Source organism: Cetorhinus maximus, chromosome 6 (genome assembly GCF_964194155.1).
Source record: "Cetorhinus maximus chromosome 6, sCetMax3.hap1.1, whole genome shotgun sequence".
Taxonomy (NCBI): domain Eukaryota; kingdom Metazoa; phylum Chordata; class Chondrichthyes; order Lamniformes; family Cetorhinidae; genus Cetorhinus; species Cetorhinus maximus.
Window position 1 is genome coordinate 107,974,153 of NC_135884.1, and position 26,161 is coordinate 108,000,313.

Consider the following 26,161-nt stretch of genomic DNA (forward strand, 5'->3'; position numbering starts at 1 on the left):
TTATACAGTATGAATTTTTGGTCCCTTTCCATTTGGTATTCCTGTGGATTGTCCTGATGACTGCAAGACGAAACGCTTTGACGAAAAGCTCTTTTTTTTCAGCAATACCCTGTACTACTCAAAGACTACTAATTGATAATTAAATTTAAATCCCACCAACTGTGGTGGGATTTGAAACCGTGTCTCCAGACCATTAGCCTAGGCCTCCTGATTACTAGCCCAGTGACATTATGCCACTGTCTCCCCTCACCCCATCCCATCCCATCCCATTCTTTGTCAGTTGTAAACTAAGCCTTTAGTACAGTTATATTCATTAAAGTCTAGTTTTGAATATCTAGTTCTTAATTCATATGTTTTAGAATATAACTTTTAGTTTTGGGAATAAAACTTTTAAATGTAGAAAATGGGGGCATCTGATTGCGAAACTGCTAAGCAACACTGAAATAAATGCAATTCACACAAGCTTTGAGTTAATTGCAGTTAAAAGGTAGCCTGTGTTTGACTTGCAAGGTCAGAGTTGATCTCTAAGCTTGTAATGGAGCCAGGGAGTCCAGAGGAAGGGCTGTAAACTTAGCAATATAAAATTATTCATATGGATTGCAGAATCAGAGTTATGTTGAAGGTAGAATAAATTTACATTTCTGGTTGAATCATCCCAAAGCACGCCTTGTTGCCAATAGTGATTCGGGGTGGAGCCTTGGGTAGAAGGTTCTTTTGTTCAATTTATCTCTCTGTTGAGGAAGTTCAGTTTGGATTTTGAGAGGGGAAGGCCACTGGAAGATTTGCTGTAGCTTGCAGCTAGTGGAAGAAATTTACAGTGGTCCTCACAGAACGTTGTATCAGAAAGCAGTCAGCAAAGTTAGCTTGGGAAGCTGTGGAAGGCAGTTGGTTACCTGCCGGAAACCAGAACTAGGAGCTGAGGCATCCAAAGTCGTGACGTCTGTAAAGAAAAGGTAGAGGGTCATGTAGCCGAAAAGTTAGTTGAAGGACACCATTGAATCTTGCCCCCGAGGAATAGCTGGAATACTAAGAAGTAGTAAAGTAAATTCTGGAGGCCCGTGGCATACCTTTTGGGTTGGCTCCACAAACGGTGAATGAACCTTCAAGATTTTGAAATATAACAGGACCCATGGGCGTGGGGAGGGGGGTAAAAAGTTGAACCGAGTTTATACCATTTAATCTTTATAAACTGTCGTGCTTACTTATCTTGATATACAGTAAACTTGTTTTGGTTAAAAACGTGAAATATTGTGGTGTAGTTCGGTCGGTTACTTGCTGGATGTTTGAATTTCTCTTTAAACTTAACGGTCCCTAATAGGATTGTCTGTATCAAAATACTATAATTTATCAATGATGTGATGAGACCATTGTAGGAGGCAATGCATGAGAGGCTGAAGTCTGGAACAGAATTTAGGAGCTGCACGTTGCAGGGCTGAAGGAGGTGACAGATAAGGTGAGGTGGGATTTAAAAACAGGCATGACTTTTTATAATTTGGATTACTGGGCCTTCAGGAGCCATTATAGGTTATCATTGAGTGAGCAGGACTTGGTGTAGTGTAGTATAATATAACCACCAGGACTTTGGATGAGCTAAAGTTTGAGATTGTGGCCGGCCAGGAGAGTGTTGGATTGGTAGAGTCCGCAGGTAATAAAGGCATTCGTGGGGTTTCAGCAACAAAAAAGCAACATAGATGGTTGAAGTTGCCAAGGGAAAACAGATAGATGAAGAGAATGGGGCCAACTTTGGATTTTTGGGGGATTGCAGAAGTGAACATAATGGGATAGGAAGGGGAACAATTGTGAGCAGTTCTCTGGCTATGATTGCATTGATATACATTGGATCCCACTAAGGCAGTCCAGCGGCAAGAGATGTTGGAGGTGGATCATGTGATTAACTATCAGAGCTTGCAGGGAGATAGGGAGAATGAAGAAGGATCATGTTTTGTGATTGTGGATATAAAATGTTACTTGTGACTTTGGTTAGGGCATTTCATTGAGAGGACAAAAATTTGTTTTGGAGTTCAGATGAGCAAGAAGGTATGGAGAAGGACTAAGGAAAGAGAGTTGAAAATGGAACAGTTGATTTTGCAGGCAGGGGTCGAGGGTGGGTTTTTGGGAAGGAAATTATGATGTTTGAAGTCATGTTGCAAAACTTAATGTATGAAAACATTGGTTATCACCAATCTGCAGGCTTAATAATGTTTGCATTATTAAATGCAAATGAAAGGCATGTTGAGAGTAACATTTTAAAAATTAGCATTTTATTGTGAGAGACACTCAGTGGGCCAGCTGTTCGTTCTTTCTGTCAGATGGGTTTATATGATTGCTTTAGGCGTTCTGCATCTCTGTTATCCACAACGTTGCTGTTTCAGCAGGGACCTCATGCTTTTAAATCTTTTGATATCAATTTTAAAGTCTTTTTTAAAAAATTGTCAGTTGTGAAGAGCTTGATTTGGAGTGTTGACTTTTATGGATATGAGGCATGGACCTTATGGAAGGAGGAGACCAACTTGCTAAATAGCTTTGAAATGTGGGCTTGGAGGAGAATGGAAAAGATCAGCTGAACAGATAAAGTAACAAATGATGAAATGCTGTGTAGAGCGAATGAACAAAGACGTTTGTTGAACATAATTGGGAAAAGACAAACTGGTAAAGACACAGTTTAAGAGGAAACAGATTTGTAAAAACATTGAGGGAAGATTTCAAGGAGAAAGAGGAAGGAAGAGAATATCAATGTTGGATGGCTTGAAAATTGAAGATAGTTATTGGCAAATTTAAAAAAAGGCACAGGACAGAGACGTGGAAAGATTACTATGAGCCAAGGTCCTGCCTTCAGGCGGAGCACTAGCGATGAGAAGTTGTATACTTTGAGTCCTTTTGCATCTATTTTCATCGTTCTTATTTATATTTTGAGGTAATTTTTAGTTTTGGGAAGATTAAATTTGTACGGCTAAAGTAATTAAAATGCTGGACTTTAGAAATTGTCATGTGTGTCTCAAAATTGAAGGTTTGGTTTGAAGCTGCTTTAATTAATATAAAGTTTTATTTTGAACATCCCAGGTATGCCATATTGCCATGGAATTGGGTTACAGGGAACTGCCCTTCTGGGTGGGGTTTTATCTGTTATGCTCACAGAATAGCAGTTCAGCTTGGAGAAACCAGAAGGTTTTGGACTTGGAGCTGGAAGCACCCCAAGTTTGTGTGTAAACCCTGAGTTCAGGAGGTAGAGGAAAATAACTTGCCGACAGCTGTGGGTCAGAATACAGCTATTAGAAACCAGGGGAATTTCTAAATTTCTGTTAAATTCACTGCACAGGAATTGCGAATGAAGTTCAGGCTTGAGCTGAGAAGTCCCGGACCTTATAAGGGAGCTATGGAAAAGTTTGGAGTCAGTTCCAAGAAAGTGAATAATCTTCAAAAAGCTGATAAGTAGCCAGACTTTTTGAGAGAAGACATAAGGAAAAGGGGAGGTTTGGTTGAGAATTTTGGTCCAAAGGATATGTGATCGTGTTTTATTATGCTTTTCAATAAGTAATAACCTAAGATTCTGTATTTAGCATTTGCTTACTTGATTCTTGTATAGTAAAATTCATTTGTTTTAAACTGTAGAATTTTGTGGTATCATTCTTTCAGCAAATAACCACGTGTTCAAATTTTTCTTTAAATGTTAAAAATTTCTACAGGATCGTAACACCAGTCACAAGTTATTGCAACTAGAAAAGGTTAACGAAGAGTCAAAGATGAAGCTGTTAGACTGGAAAAGGCAAAGGTCAGTTAGCTATGAAGAAATATGGCCCACATTAATTGGGTATAAAGTTAGCAAATATGTTAGTGGATAAGTATTGGAAAATGAGATGAATAGAGTCCTGATGGGTAAAAAAAGGTGTATCAAAAAAATCGAGTTCTGTAGATAAATCAAGAATAAGACGAGATTTGTTGGAATAGAAGGCTCCAATTACATGGAGAGACTAGAGAAACTGGGGTTGTTCTCCCTAAAGCAAAGTTAAGAGCAGATTTGATAGAAGTGTTCAAAATCTTAAACTATTTTGAGTAAATAAAAGGGAACTGTTTCCAGTGGCAGAGGGGGCAATAGCCAGGGGCCACAGGTTTCAAGTGATTGGCAAAGGAACAAAAGGCAAGATGCACAGCAAGTTATGATTTGGAATGCACTGTATGAAAGAGTGATGGAAGCAGGTTCAATAATTTCAAAAGGAATTGGATAAATACTTGAAGAGGAAAACTTTGCTGGGCTGCAGGGAAAGAGTAGATAGGACTAAATGGATAGCTCTTGTAAAGAGCCAGCACAGGCATGATGGGCTGAATAACTTTATCATTCAATGATTCTGAAATTGTAGGTGCAGATAGAGAAAGTAATATCTTTTTTCAAAAATTTAAAAATATTTTTGATTTATAAACAGTGACAAAGAATGAAAAACAGATCATGCTAAATTTATACAAACCATTGGCTACACCATAATTAGGAATGCTCAGCTCTACTGTTTTGTATTTCCCATTATAGAAAGGACATAAAAGCCACAGAAAATTAAGTGTTAATTTACTACAATGATACATGGGAAACTACAGGAACTGTTTTTTGATGAAAGGCTATAGATCTGAAACGTTAACTCTGTTTACCTCCACTGTTTCCTTCCCTACAGATGCTGAGTATTTCCAGCAATTTCTGTCATTCTAGCATGGCCTACAAGTGACGGTGTCAATGTACACAATGTGTAGTATGTCTGGAGGCTTTTCTGTGGCTTCATGTATGTTTTTATTCATTCATGGAATGTGTGCATCACTACCAAGGCCAGTGTTTAGTGCCCTTGAGAAGATGGTGGTGAACTGCCTTCTTGAATTGCTACAATCCTTCTGTAGGTACAAGTCAGTGTTGTTGGGGAGGAAGTTTCAGGATTTTGACCAGTGACAATGAAGGGAGGATGATATATTTCCAGGTTGAGAGGGTGCATGATTTGGAGGGTAACTTGCAGTTAGTGTTTTTTTTTTATGCTAGAGGCTGTGGGTTTGAAAGGTGTTGTTGAAGACACCTTGGTGAGATGCTGAGGTACATCTTGTAGATAGTACACGCTGCAGCCACTATATGCTGTCAATGGAAGGAGGGGAGGAATGGTTAAGGTCGTGGATAGGGTGCCAATCAAGCAGGCTACTTTGTACTGGATTGTATCAAGGTGCTTGAGTATCTTTGGAGCTGCACTCATCCAGGCAAGTGGAGTGTGTTCCATCATGCTCTTAACTTGTGCCTTGTAGTTGGTGGTCAGGCTTTGGGGAATCAGGAGGTGATTAACTTGCTACAGAATACCCAGCCTCGGACTTGCTCTTGTAGCCACAGTATTTATGGCTGGTCTACTTAATTTTCTGGTCAGTGGTGATCCCCAGAATGTTAATTGTGGAGGATTCAGTGATGATAATGCCTTTGAATATCAAGGGGAGGTGGTTACATGCTCTCTTGTTGGAGACAGTCATTGTCTGGCACTTGTGTTGTACAAATGTTACTTGTCACTTATCAGCCCTAGTGTGAATGTTATCTGTGTCTTAGTGCACGTGGGCTTAACTCCACAGATAATGAAGCAGTCTGAGTGTGGAATTAAACGCTCTACAATCAGCACGCACCCTCACTTCTGACCTTATGCTCTGAGACAGATGACTCCAGTTGAGATATATTTGGAGTGCAGAGGTTTTACTTAAGGGGAGCAGAAAGAAAATAACCTTTATGGAAGTACAGGAATGTAATGACATGTCAGCTGTTGCACTCTTAATCTTTCTATCTGATATGTGTGTTCGCACATTAGAAAAGCAGACCAATGACACTGTTATAAGAGTAAAATACTGCGGTCTGTGGTGATGGACAGGCGTGATTAAATAACAAGGTGATAATGAAACAAGTATAGAAACAAAAGCTGGGTTCAGAGGAGAGATAAATGGTTAAAGCAGAATGGCAGAGCAGGAGGAAAGCATGAAAATCTGGTGAAGCCGAGAGAGTTGCTGTATCCTGGAAATGTGGTAGAAGAAAGGTAGGGAGATCTGAAGGGTGCTGACTACTCTGCTGGCTGTGGGGATCACCAGGCCACATCACCCTCACTCCCAGTGGCTCTGGTGCAGCCATTAATTCGGATCTTATGTGCTAGGTTCTTTGCAGCAGTGGAGAGAGATTGGAGGCTGGTTCCTTTTGTTTCTCCTAAGTGTTGTCACGAAAACATGCATTATATCAAATAATTATTTTTAAACCCATTGGCTGGAAACCTGAATTTTTTTTTTCAAAACAGACTGAAGTGTGACTTGAGCTCGCAGCCAAAGATGGCTACACAATTTGCATCCCTGTACCTTCCGTATTCCAACCCATTGAGATGGAGACTCCATATCTGCAAAAGCCATCAAAGCCAATTACCTCAGGGGAATATGAATAAACCATATATCCTGTCCTCATTAGCAAAGCATCAAGACAATCACTGGGGGTGCTCAACAAAGTGGAGATGAACTGTTAAACCTGATCATTTGGACAGTGGGACCCTGACTGAGGGGTATTCCCAGACATGGACTAATCAAGTTACAATGGGAACACACTAACCACAACCATGTTTCAATCACTGGGTGACTGTTTTAGTTCTTTCACGGGATGTGGGCATCGCTGGCTAGGCCAGCATTTATTGCCCATTATTAATTGCCCTTGAGAAGGTGGTGGTGAACTGCTGTCTTGACCCAGTGCAGGCCATGTGGCAAAGGGGGAAGGCAGCCAAACCACTGAATTCAGCCTGAAGCCAGCCAAGTCACCAGTCTGCATGAACTGTATATCCCTTTTATTTCTCTGGGCTCTAACTTGATTAACCTACCCTTACCCACTCTGTACTCTGTGCATGACAGTCTGAGCGTATTGTTAGGAATGAGAGAGTTTAAGTTTGTGTGTGTTAGGAATAAGGTATATCTATAAGTTTTAAGTTTAATTTGTATTGCTGTAATTATGTGTTAAGGAAGAGAGAACTTGAGTTTTAGTTTCACTTTCAAAGATGTCTACATTTTAATGAGGTTTACAGCTCTTTAAGGGGAGTTAAAACAAACAAGGTAGAAAAACCTGTTGTAGTCTTGCAACAGGGGTTCAGAGAGAGAGGCCCCACACAGCCACAAAGAAACCAAATACAGTCGAAGTTCAGTTAGTCATTCTGCTCTAAAGTGAAGGGAGCGGTTTAAGTCTCTCTTTAGCTGACATAGTAGCAGACTGCTGAGGAGAATAAGTCTAAGAATCTTAGATGAGTTTCTCTAAAGTTGAATTAACAGTGAATGTCAAGTGAGTTTTGAATCTCGAGGGAGATACCAAGTTGTCAGCGGTCTACTGTGAGAGGGAACTGCAGGGAGCAGGTCCTAAAGGGAAAAGAGGAAGGCTCAAGAAAATAAGTAAAAGGACAAGGACAGGAACCTGGAAAAGGCCCTGTTAAATGAAGTTAAGATTGAGGAGCAGAGAGGCTCCAAGCTTAAAGGGAGAAAGCTGCAGAATACAAACTTAAAGCAAAATGGGCTTGGGAGAAGCCAGAAGATCCAAAGAGACAGCTGAAGGTCTGTAACTCTTTACTATGGGCATGTGAAGCAGTGGTGTTCTGTTGGCACGATTGAGTCAGAGAGTGCATGGAAAGCAAAGCTTGAATGCACGTGGCAATCCAGGGGAGCGTTTGAGACCCTGGAGGTGGACCCTTGTGGAAGGCGTTGAGAGAAAGCGTTGTTTGGAAGAAGATTCAAAAGCGAGTTCTTCGAGAGTGGAGATTGGAAACACTTGTGCGAAAGATGGAGTTCAGTGAGACCAGTTGGTTCATGGTGTGACGAGCATCTGGGGGTGGTTGATGAGAGATCCGTAGCATCTGTTTGGGGTGGCATCTGCCACTTGGTTTCAGAGTGTGGTGTGTCTGACCAAAGGTCACCTATTGGCTTACATGGACTGTGTTTACTGTGAACATTAGAGTGTAAAATAGTTTTTGTAACTTGTTATCCTTACGAATCTGTATATATCTGTAAAGGTATAATTGTGGGTGAAGGACTATTGTAATATAGTTCATCTTTTCTTGTTTAATAAATGTTTTATTCTTTTGTTTGAAGTTCGTCAGCTGACTCCTGTGACTCTGTCCAGTAGCCACTCTCCATTTTCTAATCAAAACGTAAAAGTTAGGATCTATCAAGGAGGGTTCCACCCTGGGGTCCGCCTTGCCCAGTAGAAACATTTGTTGGTAGTGTAACAGTCTTCTGTTGTTTTACTTAGACCGGGTGAAGTACAATAAAACTTCTGTTAAAAGTAAAGGAAACCTGTCTTGTGTCTTTTTTGATTACAGTGTGTAAACATTTAAACACTGTTGGCAAGTATATTCTTAAAAAAACCTGTTGCGGTCAAACGAGCGGGAAAAGGGGGGAGCCATTCAAACCCCCCTCGCCTGATTGTTCTATACATTATTACAAAGTACTGATTAAGTGCAGCAGTTCACACTAAAGGTTCAAAATGGACATAAAACTCCTTTTCATATAGTTTTCAAAGTTATTTTGGTAGTCCTAAAAACTTCAGAGTCAGCACACTTTTTCAAAAAAAAATCCAAGTTTCTTGGTTTTGTATCCAGCTTCTGTTTCTAAGTGTATCTGAGGTATCTAGTTGATTCTACCGGATGATTTGCCTGTCTGACTTAGCAAAGAATATTGCCAGCTGCCAGAAGATGTCAAAACATTTGTTTCCTGAGTAACCTTGTGAAGCTGACAGTGCACTTCCAGAGAAGGGGCCCTTTTTCCAGCACGATACTGTAGGTCTTCCAAAGGCAGACCAGGCGAGATGACTTTGTTTTTATTCATAATTTCCTTTCGTACTATAATGCTAATTTGTGCTCTGTGTTGGCTTCCCTTTTTGTATAATTTGTAAAGCTACATATTTTTAGCCAATGTTACAAGACAGGCTTGCTATGCTAGTAATGCAATAGTTTTCAGATTGTGTGCATCTGTTTTATAGATTTAATGGTAGCACTTCCACCTGAGTTATAATGTTGTGAGTTCAACTACCATAATAAACACTTGAGCACACAATCTAGCTTGACATTTCCCTGTGGTGCTGAGGAGGTTCTACATTGTTAGTGGTGCCATATTTTGGATGAGATGTTAAAGCCCCGTCTCCCCTACTCTGGTAGGGAGAGAAACTATTTCCTCTGGTGAGAGAGTTCAGAATAAGGGGGTGTAATCATAATCTTAAAATTAGAATTAGGCAGTTCAGGGATGATGGGAAGCATTTAATCAGTGTGGTAGAAATCTGGAATCCCAAAAGAGGACTAGATTAGTTGAAAATGTGAAAGTTGAGATTGTTGTGAGGCAATTAAACGTTTCAAAGCCAAGTTGAGTAAATGGAGTTAAGATACAGATCATCTATGATCTTATTGGTGGAACAGGCTCAAGTGGCTGAATGTCCTGCTCCAATTGTGTACTTTAGACAAATGCTTAAAAATCCCTTGGGATTATTTTGAAGAAGATTTGGGAAGGTCTTTCTGGCATCCTGGCCAACATTTGGCTCTTGGCCAACATTTGGCTCTTGGCCAATTTCCTGTAACAGATTATCTGGTCATTATTGCATTGTTATTTGTGGGACCTTCCAAACTGCTTTCTGTGTTTGCTACAATATAGTTGTACCTATTCAAAACTACTCAATTGGTTATAAAATGCCTTGGGAAATTGAGGCTGTGAAAGGCTCTGTATAAATGCAAGTTCAGTAGTTTTGTTCTTGCACCTAGTATCAGACCTGGCTGTGATATTGTCACTGCTCAACATGCAGAGGGCATTTTCCACCAAGGAAACTGGATAGCTATTATGAGGGAGAATCCAAGCCTGGGTGATCAATAGGGTGCTACACCTGATTCTGTTGATTTCTATGCAAATATCCTTAATATTTCCTACTCTGTCTGTGCTGTCCAATTAGAGCTGCTCTGGAAGAACTAGTTAGGGGTAACAGGGGGTGGGGTTAGGAGAAAATTTAAGCTTGTAGATGGATTGTATCTATTGAAGCTGCCCAACTACCAGGGAAGAAAAAAATTTGAGGAAGTTTATAAAGACTTCCCTAATTTGGGTAAAGCCTCTCGAGTGCTGGTAATGTAACTACAATTGTAATGTTAATGCACTCTAGAGAAACACTATAACTCTGCAAATTCTGAAATGTTCAATCTTTATTTCCAACTAATACTTCTATATATTAAAACATTGCAGATTTAGCAAATGCCATAAAATTACCTCTGCATTTAAAAATAAAATTACTGCAGATTTACATTAACAATTTTGTAAAATATGAGAGGCAAGAATTCTCTTCGTTCAGGAAGAAAAGCATTTAGCTCTTAATTCAAGAGCACTTTCAAAGCAGCCTCTCTTTGGGACTTTGGGACCTAGATTTGAAACCGCAGTGTGGAAGAACCTCATTCAGAATTGTATGCTGAAACTCTTGACATAGGAACAAAGTTTTAGAAATTAATACTTTTAAAAAAATCTTTTCCAGAATATAAAGTGGACTAGAGAAGTTCGAGCAGGTGTAAGCTTGACTTGGTAGTGAAGCTGGTACAAGTAATGAACCCTTTCTGGAGCATGTCTACAAGTTCTGCACGAAAGGTAATGGAAAAACATTTGTCACAAATGTATTAATAAGAATTTAAAAATTGCCCAAGACCTACCTTCATTTTGGAGGAGAGCAAGGAATGCACAAAACCAGGCCTAGTGTTTGAAAATATGAACAAATACTTCTGGCTTGTGCAAGTTTTTCTGTATTTTAAGAAAGCTTAATTAGGATTTATCCATGTTACCAGATATTAAAATAGCTGCATTTTCACATGTAATGCTTGTCTGAATTGCTGATTACCTTATTTCTGAGCTTTTGGAGCAATAGTGATGGATGACTTGATTACAGTGCAATTACAATACTCTGTTTGTAGGACGCACATAGTAAGTCTCCCTTGTGGATTGCACATTTATCTAGATTTGTGATAAGTGTATGACTTGGCTAAAATCTGTCACAGTTCACTTCCCTCCCATTACCAAAAATGCCTTTTCAGATTTGAGTAGTTATATTGAATGGTGGGAACATATATGATCAATGGGAGGATTGATGGGAGGATTTAAGCACAATTTACCTTCTCATTCAAGAATTGTTTTTTTTAATAGATGTCCTGCATATTTTTGGCCTGCTTTGAGGTTACCACCTGTGTCATCCTTGGCTTAATTGCCAAGAGTTAATGAGGAAGGATTGATCGGGACATTCCATCCTTTCCCACTTCCAGGAATATGCCAACATTCCTATCACAATCTCTAGAGCTGCTAATTTTGTTATTTTTTTTCAACGCATGTATAAATATATGCAGCATTATTTTAAAGTAATACTTGTGAGTGATGCAGGACACTGAATTTTAAAACATACCTTATGGTAATGATTTTGTGTTATAAAGAAATCTGACAGTGAAGAAAGAGGTTTGTCTGGAGAACAGAAGACCAGCCCTCCACGATCTTCAACAGCCAAGAAACAGTTGCCCCCCATACCAAAAAATGCTGTTCCTGTGACTAAACCCATTTCTCCTGTCACATCGACACAGTCGACTAATGGAACACATGCATCATATGGCCCCTTCTACCTAGAATATTCTCTCCTTGCTGAATTGTAAGTAGCCCTCTTACTATCTTCACTGTGGTTCCAGATGTGCAGATCAGTGTATTATGTGATTATGTGCTTTGTTCAGTTTCATTAACTTTAATCTGCTCTCCCATTGAAATTCATGTAAATGAGGTAAGCAAAATTCAGTTGAGGAGGCTGGCTATTGATACTTTGAATAGTAGCAAGTTTCCTTTTGTGGTTTATTTGGGCAGTGTTCTAAATTTCAGCTATATCTTCAGAGTAGCCCTGACATCTCCAACGTGACTGTTCTAATCGATGTGTCGGAGTTGGCAGTTTATTAAACTTGAGATTGGGTTTGGGTGTTCATTTGACTTTGCTGATGAGCAGAAGTCATTTTGTGCTTGAAATTTTAGAAATGTTGATATTTTATGTTTTGTAGTACCTTGGTTGTAAAACAGAAACTGCCTGGAGTTTACGTACAACCTTCATATGGCTCTGCATTAAGTAAGTCTCATCATCATCATCATCTATATAATCTGAGTGGTTTTGATTTTCATCTATTTGATTTACAATTTTCTTTGGAAAAATTAATTATTTCGTATGTCTCTTTTCAGTGTGGTTTGGGGTGATCTTTATAAGACATGGCTTATATCAGGATGGTGTATTTAAATTTACTATTTATATTCCTGACAACTACCCAGATGGAGACTGCCCTGTAAGTAATGTTCCTTTTCCACTTGTTTATTTCCTTTTAGAATGTATAAATATTGCACGTTTCATCACGTTTGCAACATGATTTAAGGTGAACATAATGAAATATACTAAGCCACAGAGCAATTTGTGCATTCGTGCTGTAGTAGGTACCAATGCACTGTTTATTTTTAAAGCGGCTTTATTTGATAAGCACAAAGTAACGCTTCATTTAGATCACCACCATCTCCAGTCAACTGACTATATTGCTTTTCATCATTCCCCACAGTCAGCTAAAGTGAGGAATAAAATAACTTGTCTGAGTGTAGTAAGCAAGAATGCAGCTGATTCAGAATGAAATTATTTCTTCCTCCACTCTTTCAAATTGTCATGTTTGTCTCTCTCCTCGCTGCCTTCCTTTGGGTGCTGTGGATGAGGCCTCTTGAGATTATGCTTTATTGCAAAAGAGAGCTTGACCATTGGCAGCAGGTCTACTGTTAATCTGAGGGCTGTCAGCAATTACTCTGGTTGTGTTTGTAATCTAGCTATGTTGATCTACACTTCTAAAGCCTGAAAATCAGTTGTACTTCCTAGTTTTTGGCCAGTCAGGGGCGTAATTGCCAATTTGGGGCGCCACCTCTAAAATGCCTTGTCTAACACGTAGGCAGAGAAAAGTTGGTAAGAGAAACATGTTCAAACAAACTTTTAAAATAAAAGCTCAGAAATGGATTACATTAGAGCCCAACGGTTCTGAGTACTGGTTTCAAATCTAGTTAATGCTACTGGTTCCTGCATTGATTTCTACCATATGAAGTTAGAGTTCTGTGTATGCATGTTTGCAGAGTGCAGTCAGCTGGCATCTGAAGTGTGCATGGTTCAGCGTTTGGAATATCCTATCAGAGTATCTGATCTCAAAATAATTCAATATTAAGTGACTGCTTTTTAGTTGGATTATCTGGAAACTTTTCAAATTTGGCTTCATATTGGATGCGATATATAGAGCTCTGTGCAGAGCCACATGCTTGTGACGGTCAGTTCTGGAGGTTGTTTAATACTCTTCACAGAATCTCAATTGTTACCGTGTAGAAGGAGGCTATTCGGCTCATCATGTCTGCACCAGCTCTCTGAACATTTTAACTTAGTGCCAACCTCCCGCCTTTTCCCTATAATCCTGCATGTTGTATCTATTTAAATAATCATCCAACGCCCTCTTGAATACCTCAATTGAACCTGCCTTCACCACACTTCTAGGCAGTGCATTCCAAACCCTAACTACTCGCTGAGAGTTTTTTCTCACCTTGCATTTGCTTCTTTTGCAAAACACTTTAAAATTGTGCCCTCTGGTTCTTGATCTGTTTACAAGTGGGAACAGTCTCATTCTATCCAGACCCCTCATGATTTTGAAAACTTTCATCAGGTCTCCTCTTAGCCTTCTCCTCTCCAAGGAAAACAGTCTCAACTTCTCCAATCTTTCCTCATAACTGAAGTGTCTTATCCCTGGAACCATTCTTGTAAATCTCTTCTGCACTCTCTCCAATGCGTTCATATCCTTCCTGCGGTGTGGCGCCCAGAACTGTACACAATACTCCAGCTGAAGTCTAAGCTTTGTCTTATACAAGTTCATCATAACCTCCTTGCTATTGTACTCTGCCCCTATTAATGAAGCCTAGAATACTGTACCCTTTAGAAATAGCTCTCTACCTGTCCTGCCACCTTTAATGACTTCTGTACATATACACCCAGGCCTCTTTGCTCCTGCACACCCTTTAGAGTAGTATCCTTTTTCATACTGTCTGTCCATGTTCTTTGTTCCAAAGTGTATCACCTCACACTTCTCCACATTGAAATTCATCTGCCACTCCATCAATGTGCCAATGTCCTTTTTGAAGTTCTACACTGCCTTCCTCACAGTTTACAATTCTCCCAAATTTTGTGCCGTCTGCAAACTTTGAAATTGTCCCGTGCACACCAAGATCTGTTTCATTAATATACATCAGGAAAAGCAAGGGTCCCAATACTGACCCCCTGGGGAATTCCACTACAAACCACCTTCCAGCCTGAAAAATACCCATTAACCATTGCTCTGTTTCCTATCCCTCAGCCATTTTTGTATCCAAGTTGCTACTGTCCCTTCTATTCCATGACCTATAACTTTTCTCGCGCGTCTGTGTTATGTGGCACTGTAGAGAAAGCCTTTTGGAAGTCTTAGCTTTTGGTGTGGTACGTACTTATTCAGATTATTGACTCAATTCTAGAGTTGCACAATTGATCTTGTTGAGGTACTCAGCATAACATCTAAAAGTTAAATGTGTGTTTCAATTGATCTCTGCAAAGTGGAAAATATAAAATATATGCGCTACAGAAATTTTCGTTAATGTTTAGTCTTAACTGGTTTTAAAGCTTTTTGGCACCCTTTAGGGGAAAAAAGTGTTTGAAGTCAGTAATTCAATGATCCTGCCAACATTTGCTGAGTTCAAAAGTTTGACTGTTGATGGAACCTATCCATGCCGTACATTAATGTGAAAACTACTGGTGTAGCTTTGTACTGGATCCAGTCTGATACCTGAATGCACAGAATCCAAGCAGTGAAACCCAGTATCTTATTGCTCCCCCACCAGGAGGTCATATGATACTGCTTCAAATTTGCATTGGCTGCTGTAAAGTCAGTATATTTAATGCTTGGAGAGGTCAGAAGCTTCTGCTGACACTCTAACATTGAAAACTAACAGCAGGGGCCAGCAATTAAAGCATGGTTGGTCTAACCCCAATGTCTAACCTCAGCCAGCAGATACCAGTCTCCGGTCAGTAACTGCAGTGTGAAACTTGAACCTTGGGGAGAGAGAAAGCTTCCATGAAGTAGTGTAACATTGTTGGCATCAGAAGAATTAAAATAAACTAATTGTTTCATCTTTATGTTCTGCATTATTTTAGCGCTTGATGTTTGATATGCCAGTCTTCCATCCACTAGTAGACCCAACAACAGGAGAATTGGATGTAAAAAGAGCATTCACAAAGTGGAGGTTAGTATCTCAGATGAGCTTTGACCATGTAACCATGACATCATTATGATTGCCTATTTCCACCTCTAACATTGCTCAACTCTGCTGCTAAAACCCTCAGCCATAACTTTTATTACCATCTGGACTTGACTATTCTAATGCATTCCTGGTCGATTCCTTGCTCCTTTATCTCTAATCTCCTCCAGTCCCACAACCCTCCAAGATATGTGCGCTCCTCTAATTCTGGCCTCTTACACGTCCCTGATTTTAATTGTTCCACCATTGGAGGCTGTGCCTTAGCTCTGGAATTCCTGCTCTAATCCTCTCTGACTCTTTACCCTTCTTTCCTACTTTTTAGATGTTCCTTAAAACCTATCTCTCTGATCAAGCTTTTGGGCATCTGCCCTAATATTGCCTTCTGTAGCCCAGTTTTTAATTTTGTCTTATACTGCTTCTGTGAAGTACCATGGAAATTTTTTAAAAATGGGTTGCAGTGCTGACTAATCTGTTTTAACAATGGACTTGAATGGAATCATTCATGGCTTTCCCTTCCATGGCAATAAATGTACATTGACATTTCCTGTTACAAAAATAATGCAAATTTGTCTGAGGTTTAACTTAATGTTGATTTCTTTAATTCTCTGATGCTGCACAAGTTGTCTAAGGACCAGCTTCACACTCGGAAGCACATCTTTATTTATATTGACGCAAGTCTGTTAAGTTGTAGATAAAAGCTATGCAATTCTTATCCCCATATCCTCAGAGTAGGTGGGAACTAGATTGCACACATGCTTCATGGCAGTGTGGGAAAATGTCTGAAGAAACTTGCCCCATTGCACACACTTCTTTCCTGAAGATTTTGTAGAAGAGGCAAATGTAAATGATTTAATGCTATCTTGCTGTGGTATTTTTCTTCCCACAGGCGGAATCATAATCACATCTGGCAGGTGCTGATGTATGCTCGTCGTGTATTCTACAAGATTGATACAGTTAACCCCTTGAACCCTGAAGCTGCAGTACTGTGAGTAAAAAATAAAATTGCTTTTTTAAAAAACTGAGTTGTCTTAAACTAGTGCTCCTAAACTAGTGCTAATGTAACCGACTATTGGTTTGAAACAATTAGGAATAACTGAATTGAGTTGTTTGAAATAATTAACTTTGTTAACAACAGTTAATAGTTTTCTGTAGCTTGATGAACTATATTTTTCAAAAGTTTGTGTTTATAGTAAACTTAGAAAAATATTGCTATAATTTCAGCAAGTAACTATTGCCTAGTAAACGTCAATAGAAGCTGATATATGGCGCACATACAAGCCATTTGGACCAACCAGTTCATGCTATTGTTTATGCTCCCGTCGGCCACCTCCCATCTTTTTCTCATCCAAATCTACCATTGTAATTATCGATTCCATTTTCCCTCGTATGCTTGTCTAGTTTCCCCTTAATTGCATCTATACTGCTGGCTTCAACCACTCCTTGTGTTAGAGTTCCACATTCTTTCTTTCCATTCTTTGTGAAGAGCCTAGCTCTAATTTTAAGATTGCTCCCCTTGGTTCTGGATTCCCTCATCAGAGGAAACAGCTTGCCTTCACCTACTTTATTGAATTGATTCATCATTTTAATCACCAAGTTACATCACTCCTTAACCTTCTAAACTCAGGAGAATACAAACCAATCTTATGCAACCTGTCCTCAAACTTAATCTTTTTCTGGCCAGAACAGAATGTTGTATTCCTGATGGGGTCAAACCAAGACTACTGATGTATCACTTCCTCTCCTTTGTATTCCAAACCTCCTTTGGAGGTAAAGGCTAACATTCCATTTGCCTTCGTGATCACTTTTTGTGTGCCTGACTGTCCAAATTACTTACTACTGTTCCTAGCCTCTCAGCATAAAGAGAGCATTTTGATACATCTTTCATGGATCCAAAATAGATAGTGTCGCATTTCTCCAGAATGAATAGACAATGCCGAAGCAGATAGAGTTCAATCTGTCCAAATCCCTTTGTAAAGCTTCCTGCTCTTATGGTGATTTGGCACCAGAACACACTCATCAAGTTGTTACAAAGTTTAAAAAAATATTATTGACCAATGAATGGGATATTAATGTACCTCCTTAGCAAAAAAAAAGTTGTCTTCAGAGAAAAAAATTAAGAATAGCCAAATTTGTCAGATATTGATTTGAAATTTTGCTTTGGAACATCCTGCCCTACTTGTAACAAGCTACATTACTATAACACAACTAAGTTGTGTAAGTGGGTGTTAAGACCGATGCAGTTGGTAAAGCGGAATTATTTAAAAATCCCGAAGGGAAACTTTAAACAACTGTCATAACCTATAATTTTAAGTGTTATGTTTGAAATGCGACTCTAAATTCAGGAATCAGACCATCAGCTCTTGAGGATTTATATTAAACTAATTGAAACATTTCATTAATTTACATAGGCTAAAATATATGCACATGGCCACAAATTACTATCATAACTTTTAACACATTCCCAAACTAATCTCCATTAAGGCAACAACAACCCATAGACTTAACCAAACACCAGGCAAAGCATTTTCACCGTACGAATTCAAAATGAGGTTCTTTCACTGTGGAGCCAGTTGGAGGCTTGCAGCTGCCTTTTGATCTTACAATGCCTCTGCCCTGCACACCCAAAAACTGCTGAAGGTATACCTACCACCACTGATTTGAATTCTAATTGTCTCACCAGCCTGTTTCAACTTCATCTTTTAACAATGAATCCCCTTTCGTTGTACCGATTTTATTAGCAATATAAACATATTGCTTGGTAGCTGCTAGAAAGGCATCAAGTTTTCACTTCACTTCTTGAATACGCTATTCAAAAAATACAAATACATTCTACTTCTCTGTTTACGTCTCAAACTAGTACATTTCAAAGCATCCAGACTAGCTGGCTTTAATCCAATTAAGACATACCTGCAGACTAAACCTCTAAAAGAAAAATATTTTCCAAAATATTATATATATTAATAGCTTCATGACAGTGGGCATGCACTATTAATTTACTTTGCATTCCAAGATATGTGCAACCTCATTTGTGAATTAGGGGTTGTTACTTGCACAAAGAATCTTTTTGCCTTTCTATCTAAGTCATACAAAACATAGAGAATTATTAAAGAAAAACTTGGAAAGCTTTTGTGAGAACATGAATAAATTAAACTTATAAAAATAAGACCACAACTTTAAGCATTGCCTTTCAATTTTTCAAGATTTGTTTGATAGAAGCCACCCTATTTGTCAAACTGAGTTTATAAATTCCTTTCCAGATATGAAAAAGATATCCACTTGTTCAAAAGCAAAGTAATTGATAGTGTGAAACTATGCAACAGTCGCCTCTTTGATCAACCTAAGATGGATGACCCTTATGCAATTAGGTAAGCTGTGATTGATTGGGATAACTTCACAGCAAGATGGTGTTTATTGTATCTAACCTGCTTTTTGATGTGCGTTTTAATGCTTCATGTGACTTATGGTTTCATATTTAGGAATATTGTGAACACATAGGTAAAATAGGTTTAAAAAAAAGTTTTGATCAAACTTTTTGAAATTCAAGTTTAGAGTTTTAGGATTTTTCCAGGTATGAATGATATTCAAACATTATATAGAGCCTGATGAAGTTAAATACTTGGCTCAGCACTTCACTCGCTAGTGTATAAGTTGCTGTTATGTGTACTCTTGTAAGCCTGGCCTTGAACTCTAACTCTAAATGAGTAAATTTTTCAATTTGTATTGGTTTATTGCTAAGAAAAGGCTGCATAAAAGATGAATATACTAAGATTTTAATCATACATTTGCTTTTCTTCAGGCAAGCAGTAGAAGAACTGCAATTTGGGACTAAGCTTTTTCCATATTAAACAGGTGCACATAAACAGGGGATCCCAGTGATTGTTATTTAATAAACCAGGTGTATAAATGTCTGGTGAAGGCCTGGGCCACTTAGCTCCAGATCTCATTATAACCTTTGTCCAAACAGGGACAAAAAGAGCTAAATTCCGGAGGTGATGTGAGAATGACTGCTCTTGATGTCAAGGTAGTCTTTGACCAAGTGTGGCACCAAGGAACCCTAGCAAAATTGAAGTCAATGGGAAATCCAGGAAAATTCTCCCAAAGGCTGCAGTGATAACTAGCACAAAGGAAGATGGTTTTGGTTGTTGGAGACCAATAAGCTCTGGTGCTCCAGGACATTATTTCAGGAGCTCCTCAAGACATTGTCCTAGGCCCAACCATCTTCAGCTGCTTCATCAGTGATCTTCCCTCTTTGTGAAATCAGAAATGGGCATGTTCATTGATTGCTCAGTGTTTAGTTAATGAAATAGTCCATGCTGACTCTGTACAGTAATGGTCTCCTTATTTAAAGAAGTTGGAAGCTGTTCAGAGAAGATTTACCAGACTAATACCTGGAATGGGAGGATTGTCTTTTTGAGGAAAGGTTGGACAGGCTAGGCTTGTATCCACTGGAGTTTAGAAGAGTAAGAGGTGACTGGATGGAAACATAAATGATCCTGAGGGGTCTTGACAGGGTGGATGTGGAAAGATAAAAACAAAAAGCTAAAAGCTACTGCGGAAGCTGGAAATCCAAAACAAAAACAGAATTACCTGGAAAAACTCAGCAGGTCTGGCAGCATCGGCGGAGAAGAAATCAGTTAACGTTTCGAGCCTTCATGGTTCTGCCGAAGGGCCATGAAGGCTCGAAACGTTAACTGATTTCTTCTCCGCCGATGCTGCCAGACCTGCTGAGTTTTTCCAGGTAATTCTGTTTTTGTTTTGGATGTGGAAAGGATATTTCCTCTTGTGGGAGAATCTAGAACTAGGGGGTCACTGTTTTAAACATAAGGGGTCACCCGTTGAAGACTGAGATGAGGAGAGAGTTTTTGAGGGTTGTGAGCCTTTGGAAATCTCTCCTCGAAAGGCGGTGGAAGTAGAGTCTTTGAATATTTTTAAGGCAGAGCTAGAGAGATCCTTGATAAGCAAGGGGATGAAAGGTATCAGGGACTGGTTGGGAATATGGAGTTGAGGTTGCAATCAGATCAGCCATGATCTTATTGAATGGCAGAGCATGCTTGAGGGGCAAAGTGGCCTACTCCTAATTCGCATGTTCATACAGCATGCAGCAAGATCTGGAAAACATTGGGCTGATAATTGGCAAGAAACATTTATGCCACAAGTGCAGGGCAATGACCATCTTCAACAAGAGAGAATTTGACCCTCTTCCTTTGGTATTCAATAGGATTACCATTGCTGAATTGCCCACCTTCAGCATCCTTTTGGTGGGGGTCAGCATTGACCAGAAACTTAACTGGACCAGCCACATTAATACTATGGCTTAAAAAAAAGTTTGAGGCTGGAAATTCTGTGGCATGTAACTCTGGTGAGTAACTCACCTACTGACTCTCCAAAGCCTGTCTACCATCCACAGGCACAAGTCAGGAGTATTATGGAATACACTTCACTTGCCTGGACAAATGCACCTCCAACAACACCAAGAAGCTCAACACCATCCAGGACAAAGCTGCCTGGATGATTGGCACCCCATTTACCACCTTAAACATTCAGTCCCTCCAATGTGGGCACAGTGTTAGTAGCAGTGTGTACCATCTACAAGATGTGCTGCAGTAACTTGCCAAGGCTCCTTCACCAGAACCTTTCAACCTATGACCTCTACCATCTATAAGGACATAGGCAGCAGGTGCAGTGGAACACCACTGCATGCAAGTGCCCCTCAAAGTCACAACATCCTGATTATCGCCATTCTTTCTCTGCTGTGTCAAAATCCTGGAACACCCTGTCTAACAGCATTCGGGTTGCACCAATACCACAATAACTACAGCAGTTCAGGAAGGTGCCACCTCAAGAGCAATTAGGATGGGCGATAAATGCTGGGCTTGCCAATGATGTCAACATCCCATGAATGAATTTTAAAAACTTATTTATATAGTGCCTTTAATATAATGAAACATACCAAGGCACTTCATAGGACTATTACATACCAAAGTATGATGCCAAACCACATGAGATATTGGATCAGGAGACAAAAAGCTTGGCCAAAGAAATATAAGTTCTAAGGAGTGTCTTGAAGGAAGAAAGCGATGTAGAGGGGCATAGGGAGGGGGTTCCAGAGCTTTGGGCCCAGGGAACTGAAGGCACAGTCACCAGTGATGGAGCAAATAAACTTGGGGATGCTCATGGCCAGAATTAGATGCGTACACATATCTGAGGGCTAGTGTTAGGGAGGAAATTAGTGATAAGGAGGAGTGAGGCCATGGAGGGACTTGAAAACAAGGATGAGAATTTTAAAATCAAGGTGTTGCTTGACTGGAAGCCAATGTAATTCAGCGAGTACAAAAAAAATTGGCTGCCATGCCTTTGTGGTCAGAATAGTTTCCCCATCAATAAGGCTCACACTTGATGAATGATCACTTTGAAAAACATTCAAAACCAGTGGAAATCTACCAGAGCAAGGAGTTAATGACTTCAAAAGAGATTAAAGAAAAATTCTGACGTTCATATGCATGATGGGAAAACTGGGCTGTAACTTCCCATATTTTCTTCCAAAGCTTTTCACCTTGGAATCCAGCAATACATGAAGAAGCCAGAGAGAAGATGTTAACTCAGAAGGTAAATTAATTTCATTTCCTGCATCAGGTATGAGGAAATGTTTTGCTGGTGAATCTAGATATCACTTGACCCAGGTATTCCACTTTCCTGTGGCAAGCATTCTGCAAATATTCAAGCCTAATTCTTCAATTCTTGACACACTACTGCCTTGTGTAATTAGCTTCCAATGTTACCCAGTGGGAAGCTCCTTGCTTGTTCAATTGCATTTGGCAATGTTTTGAAGTTTGAGAAAATGGCAACTTTTAAAATTCATGAAAAACTGAGGCACTTTTCGTGCTCATCAATCATTGTGCAAAAAGCATTTTAATCTACTTTTTTGAGTTAAATGTACTTTTGGTTTGATTGCAATCATTTTTCTGGAACAACATTCACATTTCATTGTGTCAACATTGTGAAAAATAACCTCTTCACCCTTTCGGACTCTCTCATCCTTCCTAAAGTGTGACAACAACTGGATGCAGTACTCTAGTTGCAGTCTAACCAGAGCTTTATAAAGGTTCAGTATAACCTCCCCAAACTTTGTACTCAATACCTGTATTTATAAAGCCTAAGATCCCATATGCTTTGCCAACCACTCATTATCTCTGTGCCCTACCACCTTCAAAGATCTGTGCACATACACCCTCAAGTCCCCCTGGTCCTGCATATTCTTTAGAACTGTGCTATTAAATCTATATTGCCTCTCCCTATCCCTTCTGCCAAAATGCATTACCTCACACTTCTCTGTATTAAATTCCATTTTCACTTGTCTGGTCATTCTGCTAGCCTATCTACAACCTGTTGCAGTTGATTTCTATCATCACCATTTGCCACTCCTCCAAATTTGGTATTATCAGCAAATTTGAAGTTTGAAATTTTACTCTGTATTCCAACATCCAAGTCACGATTGTCCATCATCCTCTAGTCTGAAAAAAATAACTATTTCCTACGATTTGTTTTTTTTTGTCCTTGAGCCAAATTTTTTTTATCCAAACTGACAGTGACTCCTATTCCTTGACCCTTAATTTTGTTGATCTTTTCTGTCAAATGCATTCTTAAAATCCTCACAGACAACATCCATTGCATTTCATTCATCCACTCTGTCACTTCAAAAAGTTTCAATTAGTTGAGCACAATCTGCCTTTTACAAATCTGTGCTGGTTATACTTAATTAACTCAAATTGCTCCCAAGTGGCTGTTAGGATTTTTCCCCCTGATTTTTAAAAAAAAACCTTCTCCACCTGTTGTTAAACTGACTGGTCTGTAGTTACTAGGACTTTCTTTACACTTTTTTTTCCCTGAATAAAGGTGTCACATTTACCACTCTCCAATCTTCTGGCATCTCCCTGTATCTGGGGAAAATTGGGAGACTTCTTTAAATTTTCACCCCAGCTCCTGGAAATCTGGCTGTAGTACCTCAATACCTACTCTCTGTTGTTGGTTTCGATGTGTCCCACAAATTCTGGCTCACTCCCTTCCCCCTGCAGAATATTCTGCACCCTTTCAGCGCCAGGGTAAAGATCATCACAAAGGAGGCAATACACCATGCAGGACTCAAGATATTGCTATAATTACTGGATTTCTACTCTTTGCTGTTTTTCCCTCCTGTGCAGTCCCTTGCCCGTTAGTGCCATGGTCTGAACTGCACTCCTTCAAGGTATCATCACGCCCAGCAGTCTCCAAAGTTGAGTGCCTGTTTCAGAGTGGCACACACTTAGACTTCCTGTCTCTTTCTGATCCCACAGATGGCTACCCATCTACTATCCTGAACTCTTGCTGTCTGTGCCCACCTCCTGGAACGTAGGATCCAAGAAACACTTATCCTCCCTGATGCTCCACAGCGACTCCAGCTGTCTCTCAAGCTCCGAAATCCTGAGCTCCAGCTGGAGACGTTCTCTACACATATGTCACCCAAGACATGTGAAAGGGTCCTGAAGTTCACACATGGCACAGGAAGTGCAAGCAACAGGTCTCGGATGCCCATACTTGATCTTAAAAAAAACCCTCTATTCTCTCGTTTTACAATCTAGTTACTACCTTAAAAACTAATTTAATGTCTCTAGGACTGCTTTGTGCTGATACTCTTATTAAAATTCATTTGCTGTTATACTTGCCCTGATTGACGTTTTTAATTTTCCAACTCCTAACGTGAATGAATGCAGTAGTGCTGGGAGAGGGAAATACTCATTCACCTTCATGAACTTAGTCCTCCCTTTTCTCTAGCCTTACATCCTAGGCAGAAGAATGAATGTGCTCTGATCTCCAGCCTTCAGTTGCCTAGGCTCAAACTCTGAATTTTCCTCCCAAGCCTCTACACCTTTCTCCTTTTTAAGATCCTCCTTAAAGTCTACCTCTGATCAAACATTTTTCACCTGTTCTCATATCTCCTTATTGGTGGAAAATTTTGTTTTATAATGCACCTGTGATGCGCTTCAAATAATTTCACAAATGCAAGTTTTTTTTAGCCCTTTATTGTTGCTCCTCTCCCCACTTTAAAATAAACTTTAAATTTACCCCTTCACTGCTTTTATTTCCTTTCAATTACTTTTTAATATGCTCACTTATATATAGCATGAAAGATGAACTAGCTGTAAAATTTATTGTATTTAATTTACATTGTGCCTTGCCGCACCAGTTTGAATATCTGTGCATTAAGTTACTACCTTTGTAAAGTTTAATAGATCATTTAAAAATAAATTTTCTTGTCTAGAGGAAGCCTGATGATCAGACCAAAAGCATGCACATGACTGGCCTTTCCTGGGTAAAGCCTGGTTCAACACAACCTTTCAGCAAAGATGAAAACACCGTACAAACCTAGTACTTCCTAGCAACAGCACACCAGGCACTTTCCACCTGTGAAACGTATGGACCAGGTCAATTGGAATATAACTGTTTCCTGTTGGTGCAAATGTTGGACTTTATTTTAGCAGTGATTGTAAAAACAAAAGTTTTATATATATATATAATCAAACTGCTGAAGACAGGGTTCCTTTTGTGTAGATTATAAAATTTTAAACTTGTATTCAAGTTCAACTTTTAACTGAAAGTTTGTAAAACTTGCATTTTGGAGACCTCTATCTACTACCTATGTAATCTTGGCAATACAACTATCAATTATGTTGGGGTGGTTAACTAAATTGACTGCGTATGTCAGAAAGATGACACCATTTTGTAATACTGTTATGATGTAGAAATGTTTTTCATGTTTTGGGGCTGGTCTGTAGCATTTAAGATGTGAGTTTAGACATTCAATAATCCATTCAAATCAAAAACATTTTACATAGTGTATGACAGTGTTTAGCTGTTTTCGTAAGTCATTTGGGTCTTCTAATGTAAATATATTGGTGTATAAATTTTGTACATAGCTTGTTGGGTACTACAGTTAGTACTTTTGAGGTGAAAATTGTGCTAAACATGACAATAGTCCACTGGTGTACGTTTAGGGCAGGCTGATCCAAGCTAAAGTAACAGATTGGTACAAACAGTGAGCCCCACGTTCTGTCATTTCAGTGGTCTTTCTATACCGTGTATGACTGTTTGAAGTAATTCAACTCAAAGAAGACGCCTTTTCCAATGTTGTTACTTGGACATTTTCATGTTCTAATTATCTTATGCAGTAATACAGCATATTATGTTCATAAAATGCTGTTTTTGTCACATTGGATACCAATATTGGGGTGCATTTATGGGGGAAATAGTTGCTGGCCTAGCAACTGATGTCATAATGGCTTAACCCTTAAAATAAAAACAAGCTAAACTGTACCAACTGCTTTTAATGTATTTGCCATGTGTGTGTCTGTGTATATTTTGCTATGTCATGGCACATTCTCGTAAGATCCTGTATGGCCTGCTGATTGCTGCAGCTGCATGTGCTAACCACCAGGTGGTGGTGCAATGCAAATCTTCTAGCTTTATCTTCAGCTCCTATGCCATCTTTTTGTTTATCTTTTTTTAGGTAAGTTAACTCTTCAAATAATTTTTAACTTCTTTGTTAATTTAAAACTTTTCAGCTTTTGTTTAAGGGCTCCTGTTCTCTTGATCCTTAGCCCCACTCTTCAAAATCACGCCTCTCTTTTCCCCTTCGCACCCTGGTCTCAGCCTGCTTTGTTCCTTTTATCAGTAAGTGAGGCTTTCCTTGGCACTCTTTTCACCATACTCTTCACTGCAGTTATCGTTGCTCTGCATCTCTGTGCCCAGCAGTGTGGCAATCTTCACCATCTCTGCCCTTTGGCAGCTTGTT

At 39.4% G+C, this 26,161-nt stretch overlaps 1 protein-coding gene across 5 annotated transcripts in view; it reads left to right on the top strand.

Moving 5' to 3' along the window:
* Window positions 1–25,683, top strand: part of aktip (akt interacting protein) — a 38,360-nt gene extending 12,677 nt beyond the window's left edge. For 2 of the 5 annotated variants that reach the window (XM_078544284.1, XM_078544285.1), the window contains exons 2-10: window positions 10,508–10,617; window positions 11,448–11,656; window positions 12,051–12,115; window positions 12,226–12,326; window positions 15,233–15,321; window positions 16,223–16,321; window positions 18,594–18,701; window positions 21,882–21,942; window positions 24,632–25,683. In XM_078544284.1, the coding sequence (XP_078400410.1) occupies window positions 10,576–10,617; window positions 11,448–11,656; window positions 12,051–12,115; window positions 12,226–12,326; window positions 15,233–15,321; window positions 16,223–16,321; window positions 18,594–18,701; window positions 21,882–21,942; window positions 24,632–24,739 (882 nt within the window). In that variant the 5' untranslated portion in view covers window positions 10,508–10,575 and the 3' untranslated portion in view covers window positions 24,740–25,683. Of the gene's footprint in view, window positions 1–3,379; window positions 3,471–3,683; window positions 3,770–10,507; window positions 10,618–11,447; window positions 11,657–12,050; window positions 12,116–12,225; window positions 12,327–15,232; window positions 15,322–16,222; window positions 16,322–18,593; window positions 18,702–21,881; window positions 21,943–23,666; window positions 24,320–24,631 lie in introns of those variants that run through there. The other 3 variants (XM_078544283.1, XM_078544282.1, XM_078544286.1) reach the window with 3 other exon arrangements.
* The last annotated feature ends 478 nt before the right edge of the window (window positions 25,684–26,161 follow it).